This window comes from Dermochelys coriacea, chromosome 6 (genome assembly GCF_009764565.3).
Source record: "Dermochelys coriacea isolate rDerCor1 chromosome 6, rDerCor1.pri.v4, whole genome shotgun sequence".
NCBI lineage: Eukaryota > Metazoa > Chordata > Testudines > Dermochelyidae > Dermochelys > Dermochelys coriacea.
In genome coordinates, this window is record NC_050073.1 from 99847908 (window position 1) to 99864909 (window position 17002).

Sequence of the window (17002 nt, forward strand, 5' to 3'; positions counted from 1 at the left end):
ACAGCTGATGAGAAACCCTGTCGAGGGTGGCCTGTTTGCGTTCCGATGACATCGGAGTTAAAAACCGGAGGCCTTTCTGCCTTGCTCCAAGACGGGAGGAGAGAAGGGAAGCCAGGCCCTGCGACCTAGTTCTGGTGAGGGCCTGGTTTTAGCTGTTTGATCAGTCTCCCTTGCTGTAAATGGCAGCTGCGGGTTAAAGCTTCCCAGCCTTTGTTCAATGCTGTTGTACGTCATTTTCAGTGTCTGTCCTCTTCCCTAGGAAGTCTTGCACTTGGTGATTTTTCAATACCCGTACTGATACTAACCCCGGTCTCCAAACTGTTTTGGCTGCTTTTAATAGCTCTTAAACGTTTCACCTATTGCTTTGCATGCTTACCAATGAGATAATATTTACATGCTCCATTAAAAGGCAAGCAACATAATTATGTGTTTGGGGGCGGAAGGGGAGGAAATGATTGATTGGCTCGGTTTGGCTTGTGGATTTAGTGATAAAATACAGAGCCTAACACTTCTTGATCACTAGCCCTGATCAGTAGTGACCCAAAGTGAGCTGACAGCTTCATTGGTTTGTATGAATTGAAGTGAGGGTTTAGCTTAGGTCCTAGTGACTGTATCAAAAAGTCACCCAACTAACTGTCCCAAGAGTCTCAGCAGAGAGGCCACAGATTGAACTAACATAGAATGTGATCTGCCCCTCACAGTCTTAGAAGTGGTCTACCCATGAAGAAGCTCATTGACAGAGCAGGGAAGCTGGCCTGCTGCTGTGACTCACGCTATGTATCTTCTGTGTATATTCAGAAGTCATCATTCTCTTGCCTTGTCTACGCGATTGTTTCTGACAATTCCCCACTGCTGCTAACAAACACCAGGGGAGCTCCATTGACTTATACCCTAGAGTGGCTGCTAGTAGCCACTGACATTTTAACTGCCATGTTTTCTAGATCTACTCTGCCAGCAAAGTCAGATGATGGTCATTAGAATGCAAGCAGCTGGCCCGCATCAGCACTCTGACTATTGTTACTACTGTTAATAACTGGCATATTTGCTAGTGCAATAGCAGGAAGTTTTAAGAAAAATGCCACTGTAGACCAACACTGAATCCATATAACCTTTTCTCCTGATGCACTATCTTAATGGTGTGTCGGGATTGCTCTTTGATCAAGGGCTTAGAGTGCTTCTAGCCCAGCTGGAGTAATTTCATCTGTCATTTTGGATGTTGAAATTCACTTCATTCTTTGGTCCATGTCTATTGATCTTCAGGTTATAGTGCAAAGCCTTTGTGTTTTTACGGGCCTTTGCCTAATTAGGACAAAGGGGCATCTTTTTTTTAATTTAAACTTTTGGGGTTAATCTCTTCATTACAGTAGCTGATATTTTTGTCTTTTAAGTGTTGTGCTGATGGCCTAGATGCATCCTTTATGGAGGGTGCATTTTTATAAATCAAGGGATGGTGTCCCTAGCCTCTGTTTGCCAGAAGCTGGGAATGGATCACTTGATGATTACCTGTTCTGTTCATTCCCTCTGAAGCATCTGGCATTGGCCACTGTCAGAAGACAGGATGCTGGGCTAGATGGACCTTTGGTCTGATCCAGTATGGCCGTTCTTATGTTCTTATGTAAAATGAAAGAGAATTCTGTACTCCCTCTCTGAATGATGCAATGTTCTGCTCTCGCCCATTGTGCTACTTTTTTCTCTGTCTCTCCCACATTTTCTGAACATCTCCCCTTCTCATGCTACTCTGTATCTCACCTCCTGATTACTTTACATTGATATATGGAACAGTTCTTTCTGCTTCATCCACCCTCGCCACCAGCATCATTTTTGATGTTTTTCCCTTGCTGTTATCAGCCTTCGCGTTCTCTCACCCCTAATCATCTTGGTCTGTTCTACTTTGAGCTTCTTTCACTCACTCTGCAGGCTGCTATTTACTCTTTCTCCCCTTGTGCTGCTCTGGAACCCTCACATTGGTACCGCCTTCTCCCTGTTTCTTTTAGTTTTAAGGACTTGCCCCTTTTTTCAGTTTTGGTGTATACATTGGTTTTAAATGGAATTCACTTGTGGACCCAGATCATGGATTTGTCCTCTGTTCCGGTCCTGAAGCAGGCTTTCTCCTCCTCATGATGCTTAAGATTAGGGATACAGAAATTCCTAACGCACTGAATTTCTGTTTTAAATATGTTTATCAAAGCTCCTCCCTTGCCTAACTCTTTTTGGCATTGTAAAGTGTTTTTATTTGCTCTTTGCATAATTCCAATTCTCTTTCACCTGCACTTTTTGACAAATGGTGATGATTTCCAACAAGAATTATCCTGGTTTATGCACTACTACCAGGCTACCCCTCAAGCCTCAACTGATGCTGCCACTGCTACTGTCCTGTTTGACTGACAGGCAAGAACCAGATTGTCTCATGTAGGTGCGACAAGCAATGATGAGTCCAGAACTTACCATGAAACAACTGAAAAAACTAAAGTGAAAGAATACACTGACCCAGATCAGAAGAGCAAAAATTCTAATCCTAATCATTGGTGGAGTGGAACTTCGCAGGAATACATGACCAAGCAACAGTTTGTCCCCTACTGCTCTGAGCAATACCAGGTCATCCTAACAAAAGGTGACAGCCAACAGAGGGTCACAGGATGTCACCTGCTCACGGCACTCTTCTTTATTCTCTAACTGGGTCTCCTTCTGAGCCCATTCTGAAAAGTAAAGTCAATGATACTCATCATTAGGCCTATCACAACAGCATTCCAATGGAGCTGAGCTATTGCACCCACTGACAGCAAACAGCCTGGAGATCACCCGTTAATTCCTTTTTCCTCCGGTAATAAAAACTGGCATCTGCTCATGGTAGGTAATGTTCTGGGAATGCCCGCTATCCTCTATTTTCCTGCCCAGGACTTTGAAACAACCAAGGAGACCATCTCCAAAGAATCCAACCCAGATTTTACACTTGTGTCAGAGGCTCAAAGAGGAATTTGGGAGTTTAGATGCACATGCAGTGTGGAGGTAGACATTGAAGCTAGCAGATATTTACGTCAACATTTTAAAATATGGATAACTAAAACTAGGCTCCTAAGTCCATATTTAGACACATCAATACAAGTGGCCTGATTTTTCTAAAGTGTTAAACATGTGCATTTCCTATTGAAGATAATAGGATTTGTGGATGCTCAAGACTTTTCAAAATCAGTTACTTATAATCCAATGCCTGCACTGGATTTAGGAGCTTATCTTTAGGTACCAAGGTTTGCAATTTGATTTAGTGCTTTCATTGAAAAAAGCTCTCAGTAACCTGGGACATAACAATTAAATTTCTATGGGAGGTGTGGTCTGATAGCAAAGGCAACATGAAGTGACTCATTTTACAAACACAATTATTATCTAGCTATTGCGTTTATGAATGTTCTTTTATGTTGATTGATTTCATTTGGGCACTAACCCTCTTAATAGAAATAAACAGGTTTCCTACTTTGCACAAAACAGCACTCCTGACATGCTTTGCCCTCTCTTGAAAACAACTGGCTGTAGAGATGGACGAGGCTCTTTAAAATACAGTGTGACTAATATCTCTGGCATTGGTTTTCCTATTTCATTTATGGACATCTGACTGCGTAGCATGGCACCTGCAATGAACCTAAATCCAGCTGTGAGTTGTTCTTTGGTTGGGAACTCTGATTTGTGACCTGATTATTTTACAAATCTACTAGGCTTCATATTCTTTACACCAGGGAGACTGGCATCACAAACAACATTTAGTAAATAGAAAAGGCTCTCTCCTAATCTAATCCATGTATTTATACTGTCTGACTCTCCTTACCATGGAATCTGAGCATCTACGCAAAGGATGTTCTCTAGTCTAGTTGTCTAACGAGATTTTGGGAACAGGGATCCATATTCTTACATATTTGTAAAGGACCATTTACACCTATAAGGCTGTGTCAGTAAACAGTAATAACATACGTTATACGCAGGGAGAATATATGTTGTACTAGAAAAGCTTTATCCATTTAAATCTGAGGTGCCTATTTTGCTCACAAGTGGAGAACCCAAATGTACCAGTTCTGCTAACCAGAATGTCATAGATATTGTGGCGGAGGGAAAGAAAGTCTTCCTTGCCTTGCATAATCACTGAATAAGATTTAACACATTTATTCTGTAGTAATTCAGAATTCAGAACATGATTTTTGCTACTGAATTCTTTAGCCTTCTATTTTGTTGGTCCCACCCATCTGTATATCATTGTATTGAGTCCACTGAATGGATAGTTGAGGACAAAATACCAGTATGACCCTCAAGGCCATCAATACCCAGTTGGATGCACAAATGTAGCTTGTTTATGCAAAAAATTTGCTAGTGCAAAGATACAAACATGAAAAATTGCACACTGGAAAAAAAGGACTTTTTTTAAATTATGAAAGTTATCCATAAAATTAGAGATACAGCCTCAACCTAAGCTCCCCTTTAGGCATACACAGTTTTGTGTAGGGGTCATGGGGAAAAAATAAAATGTGATCATGTAATTAAAATCAGTATCATAATGCATACATCCAACAGGGCTGAATTCAGGTTGTATAGGCAACCTTAATTCTGGTATTTCCTAACTTTTAAGACTTGACTTTGCAATCTGAATATTTTTACCATAGTTTTTGTATTTAATAAATGTATAGAATAGTTCACTTGGGGGAGCTGATCAAAGCAAAATATATACAGTAAATCTGTTCAAGAGATACCTACATTTAGCTGTAGTCTGGCATGTTGTGGTGGATGGCCTTACCTGGTTCCTAAATTGTTTTATGTATCTATAGGGCAGGATTTTCACCAGTGCTAGCATTGCCCAGTTCTGCTTCCACTGAAGTCAATGGGATTTTTAACACTGACTTGAATAGGAGCAGAGTCAGGCAAGTTCTGAGTGCTTGGAAAATCCCCCGTGATGTTCCTCATTGCAGGGAGAAAAGTGAACATGCACTTTGAAGTTCTCTTGCTTTGTTAAAGAAGAGTTAAAGCATTTAAAATCTTAAGCTGTGCTGACATTTATTATGTCATGTTGTCCACTCTCAGAGAATGACCACAACAAAGTGACATAATGAAGTAGCATTAGTATTTCATATTAACAAAAATGTTGAACTTTTCTATAGCTATATTGTATTTGTTTGCTGTGGTATTGTACAGAAAATAGGGGTGCCTTCTAAGTTTAGGCCTATAACTGATTTATGCGCTGAGCTTTCTTTACAATTAACCAAACACTGACTTTTATGTTAGAAAAGAAGACCAGCAGTCCATTTGCAGGTATTCTGTCATGACTAGGGAAATGACTAGGGAAAGGAACTTATTAGAATAAGGAAAATGCTATGCTTTCTAAAACTACGATTTCTCCCCTACACTTCACTGTAGAAAAGCTGCTTTGAACCATCCCTGACCCCACCCCACTTTGACCAGGCTGCCAGCTATAGATGTAAAGAAACCGTACACAGTCTTACACAATTGATTCACTACATGGCCTAGAGCAAACCACTGAGTTTCTCTTTGCCTCAGGTTATCCATCCATAAATTGACTGTAGTAATACTTATCCATCTCACGTGAGTTTTGTGTGACTTACTGAATAAATAATTATTGCTCCCCCTTTTTGACCTAAGTGGCTAGTCAAAATGTGGAACCCTGTTCGTGTTCCAATGGGAGGAGAAATTGATGGTAGTCAGGTATTTCTTGGATATAGCTTATTTTTGTTTACAAAGAATGTACAAAGTCCTGTGTCTCTGAGCGCAGAAGGAAGCAAACAACTTCTTTTGTTCCCAGCACCAAGAGCACTCTTTTGAGCCTGAGCCTGTGACCCAAAAACCTTTCCCTAGATTTCTTCCTGGGTTAGCTACATGCCTTCAGCTGCTGCTGCAGGTGCTCTCTCACTCAGTCTGTTCTTGGCTGACCTTAGTTTCTGTGTGATCTCTCTTCCCTTATACCCACACACCTACCCAAAACAATACTCAGACAGCAGCTCCCTGGGTTCACACACACCTTTTGTCTTAGGTGGGGTTTATGCATATAGTTATAGTTCACATCTACCAATCTCAATGAGGTTTGAACTCAACCCATGACAAGGTTTCACCCAGCTCATAACATTATAAATGAGGCTTGAGATCCATGAATGGAAAACATGAGACAGGCACTAAGTGTTTGTTTGATCTTTTAGCACAGAGTAGGACAGATTTAAAAATACTATATAAAATTTTCCCCTTTTCTTCCTTCCTTCATCAGAATATTCAATTCATTCAGCCACTATAAAGATTGGAAAGACTTGTCTCTTAGTTTTATCTCACTACATGAATTTTAACAATACAGTAGGGGTATAAAACTGATATGGTGTCTTAATCTGAACTAAGCTAAATGAAAGTCTCTCTATGTGTTTTTTAATCCAGTTGCTTCCAAGATCCGCTACCTACAGGAATATCATAACCGTGTTCTTCACAACATTTACCCTGTGCCCTCTGGAACTGACATTGCAAACACTCTGAAATACTTTTCTCAGACTTTATTGAGGTAAGTTTTAAATTATGCTCTTCAAGAGAAAAAAATGTTAGGGGATATGTATTGATTTCTTCTTGGTTGATGGATCTTATGGATCAATGCTCAACCAGAAGGAGTCAGAGATTAATTTAATTAAAAATATGGTATAAATAAATTACAGCATTGGCTGTTGCCCAATTTGCCCAGTTGAGCTGCTTGTTGAGTGGCTGATTCTAAAACAAAATCTGGTTTGCTTGGACCTATTATAGGTTAGTGGAGTGCACACGTGCTTGAAGTAAAGAAGAGAGAAGGTTGCTATAAAATTTCACAAGTTTGACTGTGACCGCTCTGAGAATCCTAAAGCTGTAGGATCCTACTGAGATGAGCCTGAGCAGCAGAACTAGAAGCTGAGTTGTCCCATAGTTCAGTGGGCTTTCAGATCTGGATTTTTGGTTCAACCTATTATAGCAATGGGCATAGGCACCAAGTTTGGATCCAGATCTGGATCTGAATGACCTTAACAGTTCAGAGTTGTTCTGATCTAGGGATTTGGTTTAGTCCACTCTAGTTGCAATATAAAAACAAATAAGTTTGAAGTATGATAGGTGATATGACCTTTCAACTTGTTAAAGAGAGCTGTTATAGGTTTGGGATTTCATTAGGAGCATTACTTGTATTCCAATTTTCCCACAGTATAATGGATTAATTGACCTAAATTTTCAAAGTGGCCTTCAGATGGCCTTTGACACTGCAGATATAATTTTTGTATGCCTACATTTTTGTGGCATATTTTTTTCATATGCAGATAGTTTTGAGTTCACAGTTCATTTTTGTGTATAAGTACCTGATTTGCACCTACAAAATATATACGCTTAGAAAATTGCACCCATACTTTCAGAGGCTGCATTGGAAGTTTGGCCATTTGTATTGTCTTGGAGAGAAGAAACATTCTCTCTTGCTCTAAAATATGTTAACAAGCAAGTATTAAAGTTGAATGAAAAACTCGTTGAGAACCCACATTCAGAGACCATGGAATTCAGAAACACCCCATGTTCTGTGTTAAAGGGAAAAATACGTATAGAAATACACGTTACCTGCAGAATCCCTTTTTGGCTGCAAACTCTCAGGAGCTGTGTTTATAGTTCACATTCCCAGATTTAATGGAACATTTAACCATCATGAATTTTTAGCTCACTGAATATTTAAGGTGATGAACACACTTAGGTCCAACAAATGGAATGATGTTCAATTAATATGTTACATTAATAACCAAAAAATCTTTAGAGGATATTGAGAGTAGCTGGGAAATGTGGTTCTTATTCCATGTCAGTGTATTTTTAATTGGCTAATCAAACAATGAAAACATTTGAAAATCAGGGAAACACTGCACAAAAGACTCTGTGTGCAGCAAAGCAGCCTCAGCATCAACTCAGTGGGCCTCCCAAGCTATTCTGCCATGCAAATTGTCCTGGATTCTGAGCATGTACTCTCCCTCTCACCACTCATTAGTGACTTGCTCAAAGGTATACACTAGGATAATCCCCATTTGGGTGGAACTCCATCAGTGGCAGCACCATTGGAATTTGCAGCATAGAAAAGGTGCAAACATTTTACCAGTGCATCACCTAACTCTGCGCAGAGCAGTACATTGCATTGTGTATTCTTGGTGAGAAGTTCTTCACACCTTATGAGCATTCATGTTGCTGGGCTGAGTGAATCAGCTAGTTTTGTAGGTACAAAAGCAGAATTTAGAGGTCTGCACAACTCTCTTTTATGTGTGACTGTTTTAAGTCTGCAGAATTGTTAATTCCATATGAAGAGAGCAATTCCATTTAACTTCTTCATTTCATGCTAGAGGTTGGACTGAACCAAAACCCTGGTACTGATTACCCTGAACTTGATAAGATTTGAGGTGGTACTCACAGTGTATATTCAGATTTGGATATAATTTCATAGATGGCCTCTTTCTTTATAATGGGTAAATCAAAATGCTGAATCTGAACATCCCCCAAATTAGGGAGAGGGCCCTGGATCCAGATTTGAATTTCATATAGGCCATTGCCTGTATCCTCAAATAGGCCAGATCAGATCTCTAATCCAGACCTCCTTTAACTTTGGAGTGTTTGAAATCTGGTTCTAGACCTGGATGCTGTGGTGTGAGCCCACCACAACTTCATGCACCTGGTCACACCAAGACAGGGATTAGACAAAACACCTTACCCTACACTGAGTGTGGCAAGTGGAAAGAAGGAAACTCCTGTCCAGTGCACACAATTCCCCTTTTAGGGATCTTAAGTAGGCTTATCCTAAATAAACATCTCAAGACCCTGGCTTCTCCAGATTTTGTTCAAGAGTTTCCCTGAATGGCTTGCATCCCAAGTCTTCTTTCTGCCTCTCACAGTATCACCGTGTCCACACTTATTATTGCACAATGGAGTATAAACACAGTCAAATATACCCCATTCAGTTGTTAGCGTCCTAGGCCTTAGCAGGTGTAGCTTTTGCAACCTGTTGTACCTTGACAGTACAGGTACTTTTCTGTGTTATAAACCTATTGTCTAAGTTCTTCCGAGTGGGGCAGTCCTACTGTTTTGGGTCAAAGTCATATCTGGTGTAATACCAGTAGCTTCAGTTTAGTTGCAACAGGGATTAACTTGGTCCTTTGGTTTAAATACATTCAATGATGTAACAGGCTCAGGGATGGGGTGGGAAGAAGTGGCTATGGTTGAAAAAAGTAAGGCATTTACTTTTTATGAATAAACATCACATAAAATCATCATACACAATGCATAACATATTGATTCATTTAGCTCCTCCTCAATTTTCTCTTTGGGCAGAAGCATTTCTTTACATTACAGCATGAATTTAAGTTTCATGCATTTCTCATTTCCAGACTTTCCTCCCTCACTTTAGGATTGACTAGAACATAATAAGCCTCTTATAGAATACCTGCTTCTTTCTTGTTTTCTTAGAAAAAAAAATCTCTGTGCATTTCTTAACTATAGACAAAATTCTTTATTTAATGAACAGTTATTAATGCACAAGATATTTTTTACTGCTTTTCCTGGGTGTGGAGAGATGCAATTTCTCTGGCACCATTTCTCAAAGAAACACCTCGGGAAGGTAGTAATTTGGAGAGTGGCCTAAGTTGCAGCAAGGGAGCCCAAACTTTGACCAGTTAAGAGATGCATTGGCAACTCATTTGCATACAGTGGGACAGATTCAGTACGGAGGTGCCTGCAGATACTACAGGTCCCAGTGTACAGTCCTCCATATTGAGTAGAAAAGGGAACGAGCTACCGTGGCCAGATCTGAATCTGCAGCCAAACTTTCTCAAAGTTCAGGATTGTTATTGGATCTGGAATTTTGACTGGTTGCATTATAGAACTTGGGGTCAGCTGCATATCCAGATCCAGAGATCCTCTGAGTTTGGGGGTGGTAGGAACTGGGACTTTGGTAGGGGCACATCTCTAATACCTGAATTGAATAGAAGGCCTCTGTGATCAAGATGGAGTATTGTATGCCGGTACCTGTAGTCTCCATGAGTCCCACCTTTATATTAAAGAGGAGGGAGGCCCTGAGATGAGTGTTAGCTATCTCAGCCTTACACTTTTCAAAACAAGGATTTATTAATGCTGTAATGTCCCTCCTGGAAATATTGCTCCCGGGGGCAGCACTTCTAGGGAGTGACGTGTTGGCAAGTGAAGGAACTGAATTTGGTGGGTAACTGGGTAGCATCTGTTCACAGAGAGGGGTTGAATGTAATTTAATACCTCCACATCTCAAATCAGAAGCTGCAAAATGTATCATATGAAAGTCAAGCAAATTTAAAAAAGCAAATCCAAAAAGAGGAATCAGCACTCTGATAATTCACTTTTAAAATCCTAATAGATCTTGGTTGGTTTACTGACATGATTTCATAAAAACTGTCAGAACAGTCTTGTTACCACTTTTCTTAGACTGGACATTGGGTAACAGAAACCAAAATAATTTACAGGCATACAAGGCACAATAAGAAAAAAACAACTATGCAGTAACTTTTCTTAGGGTAGATATTTGTATCTATAACATCTGCATACTTGACAGATCAGGCATGCCTAACTATAGCCACCTTTGCTCAGAGTTGTAATTATTAAAATTGTAATATTATGGCAAATAAATCAGGCCCTCTCTTGCAAACACATAAGCATGAGTGAAACTTTCTCATGTGAGTCGTCACACTGACTTCTATGGGACAACACGCGAGTAAAGTTACACGTGTGTTTAAGTATTTGAAAGATTGGGGCCTGAATTCTGTGTAGGCGGATGGAATTTTCAAAAGCGCTTACCATTGACCTAACTCTGCTCCACTGAAGTCAATGGATGTTTCAATGCCACACCTATACTTTACTAGTTTTAACATTGACTTCAATGGGAGTAGAGGTATGCCAACACTGGCCACTTTTGGAAGCTCACCCTACAGGTACAGTACATGTAAAACAAGTTGGTCTATGGTTTAATATATTTTATAGGAGCATGAAAAAGTTTATTAGCAGACCCTGTAATGCATATTCATTTTTTGCTAGGCTAGCCAAAATATACCTTCGTTGCTTAAGCAGCAATTTATTCTATTTTTAAAATTATTAAACATTTCAGAACAATTGGACTAATGTGTTTCTAACAATTTTAAAAAGACATAGGAAGCTGGCTGATTTTTAGTCTCTATTTTGATGCCCACTAAACCATTTTAAATTTTGAAATTATCTTTCCTTTAGTTTGTAGTGAGTTTTGTTGAATAATAACATAAGTAGCAGCAGGAATGTATGATAACACACTGTCTGATGTGCAGTTCTATAACTGATATTGCTTGCTTAGCCCTTAGATTTGGAAGTACCTATTTACCAAAAGAGTGTTTGTATTCATAAAATAAAATGTTTCCTCCCCAAACATGGGCAAAATTAAAAACACACATAAACAACCATTATCATTAGCTCTCAAACATATGCTAAAGATCATCTACTATATATTTTATAGCTTCTCCAAATGTAGTTTAGTTAACATTTTAGAAATACTATATTTCTAAATCCATGTGCCTGTTTAAACTTCATTATCTCAAATGATACTGACAGAATATCATGAAACAGTATCATAAAATACATACGGACATTATTTTGATGCGATAAACATGTGATTTTTAAGACTATCTTAACAAACCCACATGTTTATTCTTTGCTAAAACATGTTTCTGAAAGTGCCACACCTATATTTTACAAGTTTTCACTCCCTTGGTTCAAACAATGTTACTGAAAAATATTTTCCCCAAACCTTCTCAGAAGCAAACTCTCCAACTATTTGGACACAGCTATTCTTTTCATAGCAAGCAGCTCAATTCCCAAATTTTGCTTAACTGTGAAACATGGGTATGGCACTGAAACATGCATTTTTATATTTTTGCTCCTTATGAACCAGATAACACATGAGATGCAATGAAAATTTTTACAAACAGCAATTTTTAATTTTACTATCTGGAAGCATGGAAGTGAATGGTTGCTAGATTTGCCAACATACTGGTATTGGTAGAAATTGCATCTTATGTGGGGTGTATCTGGTGTTTTATTATTTGTTTTATAGTGTCATTTCAATGTAATGTGCTGTTCTTTGTGTCTTTGTTGTCTCTTTTTTTTCTTTGTCCCCCCAACAGCATTTTGTCCCGCACAGGGAAGAAGGAGAATCAAGATGCCTCCAATTTGACAGTGCCCATGACCATGTGTCTTTTTCCTGTGCCATTCCCACTCACCCCATCTCTAAGACCACAGGTCAGTTCCATCAACCCTACTGTTACTCGCTCCCTCCTTTACAGCGTCCTGCGAGATGCTCCATCTGAACGCGGCCAGCAAAGTCGTGATGCTCAGTTATCAGACTACCCATCATTGGACTATCAAGGACTTTACGTGACATTGGTGACTCTGCTGGATCTAGTTCCTTTGCTACAGCATGGTCAGCATGGTAAGCAGGCCTTTGAATCCTTACCGTACACGTAGATCCAGTGCTTTGAATCCATGTGTGGTATGTAAGGCCTGGTCTACGCTACGCAGTTATGTTGACATAAGCTGCCTTGTGTCAACCTAGCTGTGGAAGTGTCTACACATAAATTTGGCTCCTCCCGACGTAAGTGCCTCTTTATGCCAATTTGGTAACACCACCTCTCTGAGTGGCGTAGAGTCATGGTCAATGTAATTAGGTTGACGCAGTGTCAGTGTAGATGCTGTGTTGGTTAAATTAACTGTTACTGGCTTTCAGGGGACGTCCCACAATTCCCCATACTGACAATTCAATCGATACAAGTGCTCCTGGTGAGGAAGTGAACTGCTGACACAAGGACCCAAGTGTGTGCGCACACAAGCAATTTAATAATTGCTCATGTAAGTTAGATCAACATTTTTGTAGTGTAGACATGGCCTTAATAAAATAATAGAGATGGGCCTAAACTGATCTAGATTTTGAACCTATTCCAAAAATGGAAGTATTTTTACCTGGCCTTTTGGTTTGACTCCATTGAAGAGTCAGGGCCTATTTGAAAATTGCGGACCTGGCTTTGGGTTTGGATTCTGGAGCCCACTAATGCTCAGGGATGTGAGGATCAGGCCCATCTCTGAGTAAAATGTAAAGTGGATTTAATAAAAGATCTTAACAACATTTTAACAATTTAATAGAGACTGGTTTAAAGTGTAACTGGGTAAAAAGAAAGGATTGTAAGTCTGAATATACAGAAATAGGGGGTTTTTGCACAGTGCTTTGAATCATCTCATCACAAATTTATTAGATTTTGGTCACATGTTGCTATTTATATTGTTCTTAGTCAATTCCTCCAGTATTCAATTTTGTAGACTGTGGTTATCTTTACTGAAAGCCTGGGGTCCAGTTCTCCCCATCTCAGGATACCAGTATCTATCTTGATTTCAATGGGTGTTACTTGTACACTGAGGTGGAGAGAACTGTGCTCCAGGCTGCTAAGTATATGAATTAATTTAGCAGGAAAGTTCCCTATTGCTTTCAGAATTCCTTTTGGATTGATATTTTGATCCCAGTAGAGATGTAGAAAGAGATGATATGATGTATGTACAGTGGATTAAAATTTGCAATGAAACTTGTCATTTATTCCTTCCTTCAGCTTAGTAATTTCTTTAATAGAATTTAGTTATCAGAGCAACTTAGATCTGTTGGGTAAGAACAGTGCTGTTGTGCCTTCAGCCAGACCACTTGTGTTTTGATCCTGTCAGATTTCACAAGCTAGGCCACACTTTTACTTAATACTTTTTCTGCAAGATGCTGAGCATTAATTGCAAGAGAGGGGCACTCTGTGTCCTGCAGTAGCTGGCCCTTGCATGGAGGACCTTTGAAGAACACTAAAATGGAATACAGTAATGATTGTTAGAGCTTATAGAGTGCTTTTTGGCCATAGATCTCTAAGCTCTTTACAAAGGTAGGTATAAATATCCCCAGTTTACAGATGGGGGAACAGAGGTACAGGCTGCCCAAGTGACTTGCCCAAGGACACACACTGAGTTAGTCGTAGAGTTTGGACTAGAAACCCAGGTGCTGCAGGAGGTGGTTTTTGTGATTCATAGGAACATAGGAATTGCCAGACTGGATCAGACTCAAGGGTACCTCTAGTCCAGTATCCTGTCTCTGGCAGTGGCCGGCACCAGATACTTTGGAGGAAGGCAAATGTGGGAGAATCTGTCTCCCTCCTCACAGGTCTGATCCTGATATCTAAAGATTGGCTTAAGTCCTGAAGCACAAGGTTTAATATCCCTTCCACAATATTGGGTATAATTAATTATGATAACTCTGAATATACTTGATATCCATATAAATATCCAATCTCTTTTTAAATCTTGATGAGTTCTTGGCCTCAATGACTTACTGTGGTAATGAATTCAACAGTTTAATCACTTGTCATGTTGAAAATACAGTGACATTCTTCCCTCTGAGTCAGAACCAGTGCCCCGGTCTGGTGTTCTGGAGGCACTTTGCTGCTCTTTGAATGAGATTTAAAACTTAGGTTCTGATATCCTGTGGCTATGACAGCTTCTATGGCACTTTTTGCAAGAATAGATCGGTTAATATACCAATGTCCTGGCCAAATTCTAACTTTGATAGTGGCATTCTCACTACCTAAACCCATGCCCCATCCATGCTCCTGTGCTGGTTTCACAGAGTTCATTTTCCCTCTAAACTGTTGCTATATGCTGTTAAACAGCTGCCTCCTTCCACCCTAGAAGGAAATTCATTATAACGGTGGGTGAAGTGATTCCTGTGTGTTTGTTTAAATATCAACTAAATTTCTAAACAGTTTTGGGGAGAAAGGCACAATTTAAGTTAAGTTATTATGATAGTTTTGTAAACAGTCCATAAACCAAAAATACATCATGTTTTTTTGTAATATAATGATGCTCTGTTTATTGAATTTTCTTTGACAGATCTTGGACAGTCAATTTTTTACACAACCACATGTTTGCTTCCTTTTCTCATGATGACATCCTGAGTACTTTGCCTTATACAATGATTTCAACATTAGCCACCTTTCCACCATTTCTGCACAAGGATATTATAGAGTATCTCAGTACCTCTTTTCTGCCTATGGCTATATGTAAGTGGAGTTCATTCTAATAATGTTACATTTCAGAAAGTACATAGGTTTTGAAATAACATTAGACCATAGTTATTAATGTTTTATTTACCATGGGGATGTGGTTACATATTAATCCACTTGCTTGCCTACAAAAATAATTCAATGTGGCTGCTCTTACCAGAGGAAGTAGTTATACAGAATGTGTCTACTTTTTATGTTGTATTACTAGGTTATTTCTTTTCATTTAAGGAGTGAAATAAAACATCTTAAGGTGATATATTGTACTTATTACACAGAGAGCTTCCAATGGCAGCAGTGGGAGTCCTGAATACAGAGCAAATGTACAATATGTTCCTGAAAATACAGATGCACCAGCAATATATGTAACATTTGCATCGGGATGCACATGAACAACTACGGTCAATATAACTGATGGACATCCAGTGGCAGAATTTGGCTCTATTCTATTTATCTTATTGTTTTGTACTGAGCAATTGTGGGTGCCAGTGGAATCTGTTCTAACTGTAATTGTCGGAATTAATCTGATAGGTAGTTGATTTTCTGCTTTTCTTTGAAAGGATATTGAATTACTGCATAAAGTTAAAATCCCTGCAAGCTTTGGGTCCAAAGCAGTATTGACTATCTGTGTTTTGAACACTCATCTATGTGTACCTGATAAAAGCTTGCTGACCTTTCAGTAGCTGCTGTAAATACTCTGTCTTTTTTTCACATTTCACAAATTTGGATTGGGGACTATAACAAGAGTCAGTTGCACTGTAACCCTTTGTTATCAGCCCTATAGATCTTTGTTGCATGCAGTGTTGTTGTGTAGCCATGTTGGTCCCAGGACATTCGAGTCCTTTATCTAACAATATGAACTATTTCTGCATTCAGAACTGCATTAATGGTACTGGGAGTTTTGCACACAAATGTCTACAGAATATGGGAAGAAGTATGGTCTAGTGTCCTAAAGCCTAGAACTCTGAGGAGGTCTGTTATCTACTATTCCTGGCTCTCCCACAGATTTGCTGTGTGACCCTGGGCAGGCCACTTAACAGCTCTGTACCTCAGTTTCCTGATTTGCAAAGTGGGAATAATAATACTTCTCTATATCATGAGAGTCTTGTGAGGCTTGATTCTATCATGTTTTCTAAAATTTTTTGATATTGTGGATGGAAGGTCCTATAGAAATACAAATCAATATGCAATAGTCTCACTGTAGTTTAAAGAATCTTGAACTAAAGCCTTTATCTATCCATTACGCTAGTCTGTGAAAAATGTATCCAATGCAGAACTTTCTATAGAGTGCTTTTCCAATCCTGAATTTCCTCAAATCTCTGAAACTATTCTCCAGAACAACCTATTAAGCCTAATTCTCTCTTCAGTTAAATGGATACTAGTCCCCCAGTAGATATTGTACATATGTAACTGAGAGCAGTAGTTAGCCAATTGCCTTTTTCTCACACAGCTTTCTCAAATCACTGTATAAATCAATCCAAGTCTCTATTTGTTTCTAATACCGCATGGTACCTTTTCTCTGTAGACTGTATTTTAAATGCTAAGTCAGAACTGTGGGAGAATACATATTTCACAATATAAATTCTCACAAACAGATCGTGCCATAATAATTTGGGGATTGTTTTGAGCGGCATGTAATTACTGGGATACTAACTTGGCAGAGAATAGTTCCAGCAGAGCAGTAATTTAAATCAGAGGTAATTACACTGTGGTGTGTACATTCAAGGGTATCAATTATATTCATTATATGAGTGCTATGATCTATGGGTCTGGCCATCTATAGCACATTGCTGAACTGTTTCACAGCCTCTCTTCCACTAACCCCACTTGCTTAAGCAGCTCATAACCCCAGCAACGGGCTTCACTAAGCC

General features: G+C 39.2%; 1 protein-coding gene across 1 annotated transcript in view; it reads left to right on the top strand.

Annotated features, from left to right (window-relative positions):
• Nucleotides 1-17002, top strand: part of UNC79 (unc-79 homolog, NALCN channel complex subunit) — a 152573-nt gene that overhangs the window by 565 nt on the left and 135006 nt on the right. Inside the window, 4 exon segments of the mRNA XM_043517886.1 lie at nt 6412-6532; nt 12180-12484; nt 14962-15009; nt 15012-15131. Of these exon segments, the coding sequence (XP_043373821.1) occupies nt 6412-6532; nt 12180-12484; nt 14962-15009; nt 15012-15131 (594 nt within the window).